The sequence below is a fragment of the Miniopterus schreibersii genome (genome assembly GCF_964146895.1).
Source record: "Miniopterus schreibersii genome assembly, chromosome: 18".
NCBI lineage: Eukaryota > Metazoa > Chordata > Mammalia > Chiroptera > Miniopteridae > Miniopterus > Miniopterus schreibersii.
In genome coordinates, this window is record NC_138121.1 from 5616631 (window position 1) to 5630807 (window position 14177).

The window sequence follows — 14177 nt, forward strand, 5'->3', positions numbered from 1 at the left end:
AAGTGTTGTACAAAACAGGTAGCAAGAACCCTGCAGTAAAGAAACCCTTGCATATGTACACAAGGAGCCTGACCAAGGATCTTTATGGTAGCAGTGATATGAGGGCAAGAATATGGAAATACCCTAAACGTCCATCAAGAGAAGCATGGATAGGGAAACCACTGCACATCCCTTATCTGACGCACTGGGCAGCAGCTAAAAAGAATGAGGTGTGCAAATGGCATGAAAGAAGTTCCCAGCATTTTATTGAGTGGGGAAAAAACAAACTGTGAAAATAATTAAGGAAACACCTAAGGTTCCATATACATGGGTATACTTGCAGAGTCAGAGGTCTGGAACAATCTACTCCAAACTCATTGCAGTGGTTACCAACAGGATAAAGAATGGGACTGTGGAGTATTCAATGGTCATAGGGATCTCAAGCCTCATCTTGAAAATGCCAAGTTTGAGCTCTGGCCAGGGACCCCAAAGGCTCAGCTGGTTGAAGCATTGCCCCAATATGCCAAGGTTTCAGGTTTGATCCCCGGTCAGGGCACATACGAAAATCAACCAAGGAATGCATAAGTGGAACAACAAATAGATATTTCTTTTCCTTCTCTCGAATCAATAAATTTTTTAAAAAGAAAATACCAACTTTGATCCTGTCTCTAGGCTTTCACGCTGGTCTGCCTTGGGACATGCTTCCCTGGGGTATTTCTATGGCTGGCTGCTTCTCTGTCAGGTCTCTGCTCAACTGTCCCCTCCTCAGAGACCTTCCCTGAGCCCCCTGTCTAAAGCATCCATCCCAAGTGGCTGAGGGGTGGGGGATGGAGAAAGGCTTCTCATTGTATACATTTTTGTATCCTTTGAATTTGAATCAAGGGAACTTATTACCATTCAAAAAATGAGATGAATGACAATTTAAAAAACCAAAGTAGCTTTTCTTATCACTTCCCTGTTTTATTTTCTTTGAGACTTGTCAGTGTCTGAGATGACCTTATTTATCGGTTCCCTTGCTGTCTCCCCACACACTAGGAGGTGGGCCCTTAGAATAGGCAGGAATCTCAGTGAGTCCCCCTGGTTGATGGCTATGAGCAGGTGCCCGATATATTTGCCAAATGCCTGAGCAAATGTTTAGAGTGGGGTTTTTCTACAAGAAAAATCTATCTTAAATCATGTAATTTTAATTTAATAATAAAAAATCTCTCCTACCTCCCCCAAAACAGATGAGAAATGTAAAAGGAAGAGAAGATTATTGAACTGGGTGATCTCCCAGGGTCCGTTCACAAACATTTGGTTTTAGGGTATTTTTTCTCTGTCGAGATGGTGAATGGAACTTCCCCTCTCATAAGACTTTTTTGTAAGAGGGAAGTAGGAGAAGGGGAAATAAACATTCTGGGGTTCCTCCATCGGCTTGTCTTCCTTCCGCTGGTCTGCGTAGCGGGGGAAGGGGAGGTTTCTAAGTTTCCTTGGGGCTCCAAAGGACAACAGAGGGACCCCAAAGGACAACAGAGGGACCCCAAAGGACGACAGCTGTCAGGCCTGGAAGTCCAAGGCAGAGCTTGAATGGGTGCCAGTGACCTTCCCAGCCCCACTCTGCACTTTCTGTAATGTAAAATGTAAGAGCTGGTGAATAGGGACCCCTTCTTGTCTCTCAGTATCTACTCCCCTGTATTCTGGAAACACTCCTATTTTCCTTTGGGGGACTACCATTCCCCATCTCTTAATCCATCAGATTTGGATGCACTGGATCCCCAACCCTAAGCACTAGGCCTGGGCTTGTGACCACAGTCTGGCCAGTCAGAGACACACTGACTGGCAGGCATGTGACCCAGTGTGGCTGATGAAAACCAGCTCTGGAACCATTGCTGCAACTACTGGGAAACTGGTGCCTTCTCTCCACTGAGGATGTTAGGCTTGTGGGATCTGAGGCTGGAGCTGCAACTCTGCTACCTCAAGCTGAGACCCTGCCTGGGAATGAAGCCAACTCAGAGGAAATAAAACTAAGAGACGGTTCCTGATGACATCATCTGACAACTGGATGCAGTCATGCCTTAAGTCCCTGAACGCTTCAATTACATGGCCCAGTAAACTCCCTGTTCTGCTTTCCCAGGTTGAATTGGGCTTCTGTCACTCACAATCAAGCAATCCCCACAAATATGTCTTTCTGCTGCTCAGAAACTATCAACAACCACCCTCCTCTAAGCTGGAATAACCAAACTCTCTTTTCTGCTATGCAAAAGCCTTTGGGCTCTGGCCCTAGCTTCCTCCTTCCCATTTCCACCCCGAGCCCCACCCCACCCCTTCCTTTATGTGGTCCCACCCACTGACATCTCCAATTCTCTTAGGCTGTCTGGGTCCCATTCACGACCTCTCTCCAAGACCCAGATCATCCTCAGGGATACCCTGGCCTGCAGTGCATCCAGGCCTGGTCAGCAACATTCCTTGAATTTTTCTGCCTTATTCCTGGATGGAGGGGGTGGTACTAGGAATGACGGGGCTTTACAGATCATTGCAGGGGGCACATTTCCTGAGGGAAGCACAGTCTCTTTTCCTGCCATCACACCTAGCACAATGCTTCAGGCCAGGAGTAAGAATGTATTAATATATCAGGCAAGTCCCTCTCCCCTTCTCGCCTCAATTTCCCTATCTCTAAAGGGGGCAAGGGGACTGGGTTCTACGCTTCTAAGAGAAACATTCAAGAACATAGGGTCCTTACCTCCCAGCGCTCCCCTGAGGCCTGAAAGAGCTGCGAATAAGCTTCAGCGATGACAGCGGCCCTGGAGAGCAGAGGGAGGCCCTCAGGAGGAGACCCTCCTCTGGCCACCTCTCTCCCCATCATACCCCATCCCACCCTGACTCACTTGCAGTAGAGCCCTCCCCCAGGAGGTAAATCTGGGATGTCCTCAGAGGCCAGAATCCTGAAAACCTTGTTCAGGCTGGGGGACTCCTGGGTAGAGGAACACAGCTCTGAGAAGAAGGCAAGGGTTATGGGAGTACCCCTGCTTGCCGACCACCCTTCCCGCTGAGCTTCTAGAGCTTGCCCACCGGCGACCCTGCGGCCCAGGGCTGCATCCAGTGCTAGCTCCTTCCTGATGGCCTCCTCACAAGGCCTGGGGGCCCCCGGGAAGCAGACCAGGATGCAGGTCATGTTGTCCAGGCTGCCCTAAAGAAGGTAGAGAAACGAGAGCCTGGTGGGACCTGGTGGGATGCCCCAGCACGGGGCTCCATGCCCTAGGAAGCAGAGCTCCCTAACAATCCCGTGTTCTTGTGCCTCCCTCCCTAATCGGGTTATGCCATTTCTCTCAAATCCTGCCTACCTGCCAGTCTAAACCAAGCCAACTCACTGGGACCAACCTCTTAGACTCTGCCCCACACTGGTCTAGCCCCGCCCAATCAGAGAGGACCACGCCCCTTCCCGAAAGCTCCTCCCACTCTACAGCCTAGCTGCTCCTCTCGGTATGAATCAAGCCTCAAGACCCTCTCTGGCCCTGGCCGGGGCAGTTCAGCTCGTTAGAGCGTTGTCCTCGATACACCAACGTTGCTGTTTCCTCTCCCGTCAGGGCACATGCAAGAGTCAACCAATGAATGTATAACTAAGTGGAACAACAAATCGATGTTTCTCTTGCTCTGCTTTCCTCTCTAAAGTCAATAATAATAAAAAAAAGACCCACTCCTATGACCCAGGGCCATACTATCCCAAAAGACCACACCCTTTCGCTTAAATCCCTCCCACTTATTTATGTAGCACTTCAGGTACCACGTTCCCATCTTGCCTCAAGGCGTCCCTCAGGTTCCGCCCTCTCCGTATTTTGGCCCCGCCCCATTCCCACGGGCGCCCTTTAGTGGAGCCCCACTCCCTCTTTAGTTTTGCTCAAGGCCCTCCACTAAAGCCCCTCCGCCCTTAAACCATTAGGTTCTTCCCCCCAGCGATCCCAAGCCCCGCCCCAGGACCTTGCACAGGCACGTGTCCAACAGCTGCGCGCAGAGAAGCTCTGGGGTCAGGCCCAAGCAGAGGCGTGATGCCACCAGTCCCACCAGGGCAGCACCAGACATCGCGTCCCACACACCGTCGGAGGCCAGGAGCATGAACTCGTCCTCGGCCCGCCGTGCCAGGGAGGTCACCTCAGGCTCCGCGGAAACAAGCTGCAACTCAGGGGGCCTTCCCGGAGTCTCTTTGTAGGCAAAGTCTCCCAGTGCTCGCGACACGGCCAGAGAGCCCTCGAGGCGCCGGCGGCAGATGGTGCCGCCCGCGTCATGGATACGCTCTCGTTCCCGGGGCCGGAGGGGTCGATGGTCCTCGGTGCTGAAGGCCACAGCTCCCGCGCGGCTCAGCACCGCGCGAGAGTCACCGCAGTGCGCCAGGTAGAGAAAGCGCGGGGAGACGAGCAACGCCACCGCGGTGGAGCCGCCCGGCTCGCCCTGGGGCCAGAGCGAGCGCAGGCGAGAGTCTGCGCTCAGGAAGGCGCGGCGGAGTGCCCTGCACACGCCCTCGGGCTCGCCAGGCGCCGGGCCCAACGCCTCCAGCACGTGGCCCGGCAGGTGGCGCGCGCCAAAGAGGGCTGCTCGCGTCCCGCCGTGGCCGTCGAGGACTGCAAAGAAAGCCCAGCCTGGGGGCAGCCCGGGTAACGCGAGCCAAGCGCAGTGCGCGTCCTCCATATGCGCGCGCCAACCCTGCGCTGAGCTCGCCCCGAAGCGTAGGCCCCAAGACGCTGCCGCACCCCCGTGCGGCCGCTGAGAGCATCGCGGCGCGTCCAGGAGGAGCCTAGGCCCGTTGGGAGCCCAGCGCCCCTCCTCCTCCGCCGCCGCCACCGCCTCTTCCTTGCGGGCTGGCCAGAGGAGACTCTCCAGCAGGCGGGCAAGGGCCGCCATCCTTCTGTCCCGGGATCAGGAAGGCTCCACCCTCTGCACCTGCCCCCCGCCCCCCGCATTAATCCCCTCCACTGAGATTTTTAAACCACTGAAATCTCCTTGCTATGCCCTTGACCTGAACTCAAGTCGAGTCACTAGAAGAGATTGGACTCTTGTGTCTTCCTTTGTCTCTCACTTTCAAAGGGAGGTTTGGGATCAGGGTTAGGGAAAAATAATAGTAGCAAACTAGCATTCACCATGCGATACACACTATTTTATATTATCATTTCCTATTTGCCGAAGAGGAAACTGAGTCGCAGAACCAGAGGGACACGACTCTAGAATCTATGTTCTCAACGCTACACTCTTGGCTTCAGTCCCCGCAGCCCTACTCCCTCCAAGCTCCAACCACCTCAGTGGCCCAACCCCAGTTTTAAAATCTTTAAAATCCTTTATTTTTTTAGTTCGATCCCTCTCCTTCTGAGTCTCTACCCCAGACTTCGGTTGCTTCTTTTCCAGGTCCCGCCACTCATGCAATCCCACAGCCTCAAACTCTTAATATTCTCAGTCCTGGCCCCACTTCTAGCTTCGCCTCTTAAGTACAGGCCCCCGCGGACAGGGACTTTCTGCTAAGCCAAAGCAGGTGTTCTCGCTCCAAGTTACGCCCACCTTCTAGGTCACGCCCTCCCGGTCCGGTTCTGGTATTCCCTTTAGGCCACGCCTCTAGCTCCTCTGTCTCTGGCCCCGCCCAATATCGGAATAAGTAATTTTAAACTGGCTCACACATGTGTGAGCTCCTCTTCTGGTCTCAAAACTTTCTGGGTAGTTTCTATCCGCGCCCTTCCCCACTCCCTCTGAAAAATCTAGACTCAAATCCTAACTCTCCTTAATACCACCCCTAGCCCCGCTCCTCTGAGATCCACACCCCCCCTTCTTTCCCCAGCCCCTCACCCAAACGTAGGCTCCGCCCCTCTTCCCCTACAGGCCGCGCCCCTCTCCATATAGACTCTGCCCTTTGGACCGTCTTTTACCAACTTCTCCGCCCCATAGCCTATCATCCTAGCCCCGCCCCCTCGTGGAAAAGCCCCGCCCCTCCCGGTGCCCACGGTGTTGCCCCGCCCCCTACCCTCCCTCGGGCCCCGCCCCCAGCTCCGCGCCGCAGTGCTTTCCCCACCGCTGCCCCGCCCGCCCCAGCCGAGCCGAGCGGAGGGCGGCGGCGGCGGCGGCGGCTGCTGGAGCAGCCCAGGAGGAGGTGGCGGCAAGGATGGCGGCGGCGTCGTGGGCTCGGTGGAGATGAGTGCCCGCGGCCCCAGGCCCAGGGCGGCGTGGCCGAAGTGGGCGGGGGTCCCGATGCAGGCCCGAGGGGGGCCATGGGGCAGGTCCTGCCGGTCTTCGCCCACTGCAGTGAGTAGGGGCAGGTTCGGGCCCGGTGTGGGGCCCAGAGGCCCGGGTGGGCTCCTCCCTGGTATCCTCTCCGCGCCCGGCTGCGGGAGAGCAGAGATGGGGAGGAGGCAAAGGAGACAAAGGATGCTCTCCCCTCCCCCCGCGATCTAGCGGCAACGGGGGCGACCTGACCCGGAGGACTTGAGTGACAAAGGGCGGAGTTGGGGGGCACTGAGATAACTAGCGTGGGGGCGCGCTCGGCTCTGGGATGTGCTGCTGGGCCTCGCCCAGGAATGAGGGCGTTCGCCGGGAGCTGTCCCCATGCCTGGTGCTGGCCGCAGCCGGCAGGGAGGGCAGTTGAATTGAGGGGTAGAGCCAGGATGGAGGAAAGGAGTCTGACCTCCCAGTCACCCACCTTTGCATCCCAGCTCCGTTTTCTGCCCTGACTCACAGGCAGCCCCAACCTCGCCCAAATTGTCCAACCTCCTGTCCCTGGGAAACAGCCATTCCCGGTTGGAGCCAGGACTCCTGGGTCCTTAGCGGGTTTTACCACTGATTCGTAGTAACCCTAGAAGAGACTCACTCTGCTCCGGCCCTCTGATTCCCGGGATCCGATTCCCCAGCTAAGGAAACAAGGTGGGGGCGGAGGGCCTCTGGTTCCAATTTCTAAAGAGCACTGAGCATCTCCTGTAGGCAAAGCCCCAAGCTCGATAGCTCTGAGGAAGTGGATTCCTCAACTGAAAAGGCCTTGTCTGATCCTCACGATCTCTGAGCCCAGAGTTCTAATAGTCCTTGTCTAACATTCTCTGCCCCACACTCCTGTGGTTCTGATAGTTGGGGATTTCAACACTCTCAGATCTAGCCACTTGCATCTGGGAAGTCCAGATGCCAAAATTCTAAGAATTTGTTATTTCAACCTTTTAGAATATCATCCCCAAATTCAAAGATCTTGTGCTTACTTTGGCTTACAAAGGGTGGCCCCTCCACCTTACCTACCGTCCCTCATCTCCCACCTCTCCTTCCCCTCAGTTACTCTGCTCCAATCACACCTCTGCACCTCTCTTTTCCTCAAATATGCCAAACAGTGCCTGCCTCAGGGCCTTTCCACTGAGCTTTTCCACCTGCCTGGAAGATTCTTCCCTAGATAGCTGCATGGATTCCTCACTTCCTTCAGACCTCTGCTCAAATATCATCTTATCGGAGAAGTCTTCTGATCACCCTGTCCGAAGCAGCAACCTCTCACTTTCTCTTCCCTTACCCAGCTTGTTTTCCTCCACACACTGAAAGCACCCAACATCACATATTTAATTGTTTATTGTCTGTGTCCTTTATAAAGTATATGCTTTATGAGGGCAGGAGTTTTGTCTTTTTTGTTCGTAGTTGTGTCCTCAGGGTCTAAAACAGTGCCTGGCACATAGTGGGCACTCGATAAATGGTTGTTGAAAGAATGAATGAATTGAATCCTCCTACGAGTCCTAATTTGAAGATTCTGAGATTAGGGTTCCTGGATTTGAACTTCTAAAGCTGAGCTTCTGCTAGAAGTGACAGGTCTTACAGCCTGTATTCAGAACATTCCAAAGGCCCTGTGAGTCAAATATTCTGATTCCTTCATTCGGCCCACCCAAGCTTCCAGGACCGGCGCTCTTCAATGACTCGGACAGTCTAGACTTCTAAGAATCTTCTGGTTTTTTCCCCTCTCGCAGAAGAAGCTCCATCTACAGCCTCCTCTACCCCTGACTCCACGGAAGGTAAGTCACACGGGAAATGTGACTCGAAAGGGGCTCCCAGCTGGGTGGGCCGGTTGAGGAGAGTGGGGCAGGGCCCTGCAGGCTAGGAGGAGCTCACGCCCTCCTTTCTCACTGTAGGAGGAAACGACGACTCGGATTTTCGGGAGCTGCACACAGCCCGGGAGTTCTCGGAGGACGACGAGGAAGAGACCACTTCGCAGGACTGGGGCACCCCCCGGGAGCTGACCTTCTCCTACATTGCCTTCGACGGCGTGGTGGGCTCCGGAGCGCGCCGGGATTCAGCTGCCCGCCGGCCCCGGCCCCAGGGCCGCTCGGTCTCGGAACCGCGAGACCCACCCGCTCAGCCTGGCCTGGGCGACAGCTTGGAGAGCATCCCCAGCCTGAGCCAATCCCCGGAGCCCGTGCGCCGGGGAGATCCGGATACTGCCCCTCGGGCCGAGCGCCCCCTGGAGGACCTGGGGCTCCAGCTGGACCAGCTGGACTGGGCGGGCCGGGGAGCGGGGTCTGGGGAGGACTCTGCCACCAGTAGCTCCACCCCGCTGGAAGACGAGGAGCTCGACGGATCAGAGGCTAGAGAAGCTGGGAAAGGTGAGATGTCCCCAGGTGCTGGGACCAAAGTCACAAGGGGTGGGTAGTCTCTTCTCAGGGCACTTCCGAGGTGAAAACTCATGGTTTCTCTCTCTAACGCGCCAGAACTGGACCTACAACTCAGACTCGCTCAGTCCTCGCCGCCCGAAGTCTTGACTCCACAGTCCAGCCCTGGCTCTAGGACCCCCCAGGCCCGTACCCCGTCCCCACCCAGATCCCGGGATTCGAACTCTTGGCCTGATGAGCCCTCGCTGGACGAGAAAGAGGAAGAGCCGTGGGGGCAGCTGGATCGGAAGCCAATCACGGGGCAGTGCCTTGTTAGCACGGACCAATCAGAATTCACATCGGAACCACACCTTCTAGGTAAACTGATCGCTTGAAGGTGCTCCTTTGGATTACAGGGCGGGCAGGCGGGTTGCAATTTGCAATTTAAAGGGACCAGCTTGGCGAAGGAACGGAGGAGAGTGGAGAAGGGAGGAGGCATTACTATTGGCTGGACTTTATAAATTCCGCCCTTAACTTTTTTTTTTCCTATTATCTAAGATTGCCATTGATTCTTTTTGATATAGATCTCCTCCCACTTGGGAAATTAGTCTTCTTTGCGAGCATTAGGATTGGCTGATTGCTAAAAAAATAATCCCTCTACTGGAGTGCTCCCCCTACAGGTTGATTTTGGACAGGTCAAATCCCTGAAGAAAATAAAGCTCTCTTCTGGATGTGGCTGTGGGACATTTATAAGTAAACTCTGTGCCTTTTAAAAACTCCTCTTCCTTGGCCACATCCATTAGCCAGTTGCAAACACACCCTGCCTTACTTTAAAATATGCTGCCTCCATGAACCGCCAAGGGTTGCTTATAGACATCACTGCTTTTGGCTGTTTACAAAGAGAACCACCCCTTTTTGGATTTGTCCCCACCTCTACGGAGAGCCATTGGCTCGGTACAAAGGGGCCCCGCCCCCCCTGCTCCCTCCCTCCGGGTTCCACCGAAGTGGGCAAAATCCCCGAGAAGCAGTGGTGTCCGCAGCCTCTCACTCGGAGCAGAGATGGGGAGTAAAGGTGGGCTTGCGGGGCGGGCTGGGGCGGGGGTTGAGGGATGGTGGAAAGGGATCCAGATTCGCTATCGCCCTCAAATCTGGGGGAATGTTTCCTGTTGGTCCCAGATTCCCCAGAGCTGCAGGCTGAGGCTGGGGAGTTTTGGGGGTGTCTAGGGAGAGTGTGGAGGGAGCGTGGGGTACCCTCTCCCCCAAGACAGGGCTTTGGAGCCTAAGAGCAGGAAGGCACCCTCCCCCATCTTCAGGCCCAGGCGGCGCTGTCACTCAGGAGCTGGATGGGCCAGCACAGCTGCAAGCCAGGCCCCCTCCCCCCCGCGTGCCTAAACTTAGCCCCCGCCTCAGACGACCCGGCCCCTCCCCCACCCACGGGCGCGGGCCTCGGGGAGGTCCCTGCGCGCCGGGTGGACGGGAGGCCTGCCCTAGTTAAAGGCAGATGGGAGGATGTGTACGGGGAAGGGGAGTCGGACTCTGAGAAGAACCTTTGGGGATGGGTCAGAGTTTGATTGGAGTGAGGGTGAGGGGATGGACAGGGTCTGGAAAGAAGTGGAAGGGTACTGGGCTCCTGGTTCAGGGCTCAAATGGGAGCGGATTATTGGGAGGGCTGATAAAGTTTATGTGGATGAGATGAAACATTGGGGTCTGGAGGTCATTGGTCAGGGCTCAGGTTGGGCTTGGGAGGTGAGTGTAGGGTCTTAGAAAGAGGTCAGAAATTTGGGTTAGGGCTTAGGAAGGAGGATAGTGTTGTTAATACATGTGGGACTTAGAAACTGTGTTGGTAGGGGTATCAAAGAGATATCATTTTACACCTATCCGGTTGCCCAAAAAACAAAAACAAAAACAAAAAAAAACAGTAACGCCCACTGCTGGGCAGGATGCTAGAGAAAGATCACTATCACTTTGCTCATGGGAATAAGAATTGTTACAGTCTTGCTAGTAAGCAATCTGAGAATATGTATGATATCCACCCAGCCATTCCACCCCTGGGATTCTATCTCAGAAATAGATAAGAATATCTGTAGAAGGCTGGTGCTTACAGTACTGTTGGCGGAAGGAAGATAGGAAACAAAGTGAATGGCCCAGCAATGGATACATGATTGAATAAAATGAATGGCAGTGCAGCAACACTAGAGTACTGGGGCACTCTTAAAAAGAATGGATTAAGAGCTATTCCAGTTGACTAGTAGGGAATTCTAGGGGGGAAGGTAGAGTGAGATATGTGTGATGCAGAAAAGTGTATCTATGATTCCATTTTTCATAAATAATGACCAAGAATTGTGGCCACACAAGATAAAGAAACTTGCTAGATGGTTAACTTGGGTTTTCCCAGAGGGGAAGAGGGGAGGCAAGAAGACATTAAAACTTTGGAAATTGGGTCAAGGCTGACGCAGGTGTGTCAAGGGTTCATGGTTCAGCCCTGAGACAGGAAATGGGAGGTCAAGAGGTCAGCCAGGTCAGGTCCAAACCCCAGCCTGATTGCTCCCCTCCTCCACAGTGGCGGACCTGCTGTACTGGAAGGACACGAAGACATCAGGAGTGGTCTTCACAGGTCTCATGATCTCCCTGCTGTGCCTCCTGCACTTTAGCATCGTGTCCGTGGCCGCCCATGTGGCCCTGTTGCTGCTCTGTGGCACCATCTCTCTCAGGGTTTACCGAAAAGTGCTGCAGGCCGTGCACCGGGGGGACGGTGCCAACCCCTTCCAGTGAGAACCCCCAGCCCCTAACCTTGACTCTGTCCAGACCCCACTACTGACCCTAAGTCATGACCCCTGACCTCAGATCAGGCGCCAACTTCTCAACCTGGCCCAGACCCATTCATCTTTCTGACTCCAACCTAACCCTGAGCCTGACTTTAAACCATGCTCTGACCCTGCACTTGCAGCCCTAACCTCTGATCCTAACCTCTTATCCTTAATCCTTGATCCCACCTCCTGACCCTAACCTTGACCTTAGCCCTCTACACCTGATCTTCTCCCCAACCCTTATTTCTTGCCCTTGTCCAAGCCACACCTCTCAGCCTGGGCTTCACCCACCCATTGAGTCACCTCACACCCCTCTGTCCTCTCAGGGCCTATCTGGATGTTGACCTGACCCTGACTCGGGAGCAGACGGAACGTTTGTCCCGGCAGATTGCCTCCCAAGTGGTCTCTGCAGCCACCCAGCTGCGGCATTTCTTCCTGGTAGAAGACCTCGTGGACTCCCTCAAGGTGCTCCAAAGCCCCCATTCTCTCCTGGGTTCCCAACATTCACCTTCCTGCCCCTGGGGGGTAAGAGGGCCATTTTTGTGTAAGTTCACAGTCTGGGGAGTGCCTTATAGGCTCTGCTGACCCTGACCCTCACCCCCAGCTGGCCCTTCTCTTCTACATCTTGACCTTCGTGGGTGCCGTCTTCAATGGTTTGACTCTTCTCATTCTGGGTGAGCTGGGAAGGTGGTAGGGGGCTGGGTAAGGAGGTGGGTCCTTGGGATGATGGGGGACAGGGCTCTAGATGGAATTGTTAATCTCTTGGGAGAATCCTGACCCCTCATCTCTGTTCCCACAGGAGTGATTGGCTTATTCACCATCCCCCTGATGTACCGGCAGCACCAGGTGAGTGTGACAGGCCCTCAGTTGGTAGTATTGCAGCCAAATATGGGTGATCTGGCTGCCCCTCCCTCTACAGCCAGGGTTCCACTGACAGGTGTCCCAACCAGAGACGAAAGGACCAACTAGTGTTTCCACCCCTGGAAGGATCACATATGTGATCACTGACATATGTCCCAGCCAGGCACAGGTGGTCTGGCTGCTGCCCCTCCATGGAGCTAGAATCTAGAATATGTTTCCACTGCTAGAGGCAGGCATTTTGGTTGCTGTTCCCTAACAGAGCCAGGGTCCGACTGACGTGCCCCAACCCAAGGCAGGTGGACTAACCAGTGCTCCTCCCTGACAATGCATCCAAGGAGCTACTGACATGTCCTAGCTACAGAAAGTCAGTCTGCCTGATGTCTTTTGTCCCTGACAGCCTCAAGCGGAACAACAATCATCCTAGCCAGAAACAGGCAGACAGATGAACACCTCCAGTTGCAGACAGACAGACAAACTGATGCCATCTATCCTTACACATAGTCTGGGTCTGATGTACACCATCCCAGCCAACACAGGTGGACTGACTGATGCTCTCACTCCCTGAAACTGCCAGGGGCTGACAACTCAGTCAGAATTGGGTGGGTGACCGTCAGCCCAGAATGCCGACAACCAAGGCTACTGACATATATCCTATCCAGAGGCAGACAGATGGACTGACGGTCCCTTATCTAGCACAGCTGAGAGCCCAATAATACACGTCCTGCCAGATAGTCCTAACTCCTTCACACGCTGGACTCGAGTCCTCCAAGTCAACTCACACTATGAATTAAGCTAGTATTTAAATCAATGACAGCCAGCACCGATGCCCTCTACTTTCGCCCTCCCCCGAAACACACACACACTCACACAGCTCACTCAAAGATTAAAGTCATGCCCAGGAAACAGACTCTGTCAAATTCTTGTGTGTTTACCTGAGTCACTCCCCACACAGAGTGTGGCCCTACTGACTGACACTTCAACTTGAACTTCTGTCTTCCAGGGTATTCTATCAGGTTTAAAGTTGAAAGTGGAGTGGTGGGCCACTCCCCCCACCTCCTGATTTGGATGTGAGGGAGAAAGCAGTCTCCTGAATGAATTAGGAAGAGGGACCCCCTCTAACTTCCCCTTTGACCCTTTCTTGGTCTCCCCAGGCCCAGATCGACCAGTATGTGGGACTGGTGACCAATCAGTTGAGCCACATCAAAGCTAAGTAAGGGCATGGAGTGGAGGTGGCTGAGATGGGAGGTGTGTGGGGGGGACTTGGGAACCCCCCATTTCCTGTCCCTAAATCTCCTGGGGCTGAATGCCCCCTTCTCAAAGAAGGGTGGCAGACAATTCCAACGCAGGCCATTAGGCGGAGAGCGGGGCTCGCTTTGGGGACTCGGCTAGTTCCCCCACCCAGCTTTCCCCCTAGTTCTCAGACACCTCCCTCCCCAGCGTCTTGCCCCACCTGACTCTACCTGTTTCTCCCTCAGGATCCGAGCAAAGATCCCAGGGACCGGAGCCCTTGCCTCGGCAGCAGCCGCAGTCTCCGGATCCAAAGCCAAAGCCGAATGATAGGGTGTCTCTGCCTGCGGGACGCCTGCCCTCACCCCCTGAAGCCCTCTGCTCCCCTCAATCTCCCTTTCATCCCACCCTCGTCCCTCCTCAGCCCCAGCCATTTCCGGGTGGGTGTCTGGATCACTCACACCAGGGAGTTAGCGCAAATTGCCTGAGCGGCCAGGACTACATTTCCCAAGAGGCTCTGCTCTAGGAGTCCGGGAAAAGCGAGGCACCTTGGCCGGGGTCCTGCTGGGACTTGTAGTTGCCTAGCTAGGGCACCCGCCCTGCACTTACGTGAACTCGCCGCTGGAGGCGCCGTGAGGGGTTGGTGTCTTCTGGATGCTACTGGGCCCGACGCCGGGGGCTTTGCATGGGGCCCAGGGGAGGCCTGAGCTTGGATTTACACTGTAATAAAGACTCCTGTGGAAAACCC

The 14177-nt window shown here is 54.7% G+C and overlaps 2 protein-coding genes across 3 annotated transcripts; one reads left to right on the plus strand and one right to left on the minus strand.

Annotated features, from left to right (window-relative positions):
- Positions 1–219: 219 nt before the first annotated feature.
- Positions 220–4851, minus strand: PPM1N (protein phosphatase, Mg2+/Mn2+ dependent 1N (putative); the record flags this gene model as incomplete). The annotated part of the gene is made up of 5 exons (XM_081119455.1): positions 220–1584; positions 2699–2759; positions 2844–2949; positions 3028–3145; positions 3934–4851. 5 exons carry the CDS (start codon positions 4849–4851, stop codon positions 1516–1518), a joined length of 1272 nt encoding a protein of 423 aa, XP_080975581.1. The 3' UTR covers positions 220–1515.
- Positions 4852–6028: 1177 nt separating this feature from the next.
- Positions 6029–14177, plus strand: RTN2 (reticulon 2). 2 transcript variants are annotated; one of them, XM_081118608.1, is made up of 10 exons: positions 6029–6234; positions 7917–7961; positions 8079–8549; positions 8655–8912; positions 11095–11302; positions 11668–11806; positions 11946–12015; positions 12141–12187; positions 13354–13412; positions 13678–14177. In XM_081118608.1, the coding sequence occupies exons 1-10, from the start codon at positions 6201–6203 to the stop codon at positions 13757–13759; spliced, it is 1413 nt and encodes a 470-aa protein (XP_080974734.1). In that variant the 5' UTR covers positions 6029–6200; the 3' UTR covers positions 13760–14177. The 2 variants fall into 2 exon arrangements, with proteins under 2 accessions (XP_080974734.1, XP_080974735.1); XM_081118609.1 differs by lacking the exons at positions 6029–6234; positions 7917–7961; positions 8079–8549; positions 8655–8912 and adding an exon at positions 9486–9606.

Coding starts and splice junctions, on each gene's coding strand:
- RTN2 (XM_081118608.1), top strand. CDS start 6,201: ATGGGGCAGGTCCTGCCGGTCTTCGCCCACTGCA. Junction 6,235..7,916: donor GCCGGTCTTCGCCCACTGCA/GTGAGTAGGGGC, acceptor CCCCTCTCGCAG/AAGAAGCTCCATCTACAGCC. Junction 11,303..11,667: donor GACGGTGCCAACCCCTTCCA/GTGAGAACCCCC, acceptor CTGTCCTCTCAG/GGCCTATCTGGATGTTGACC.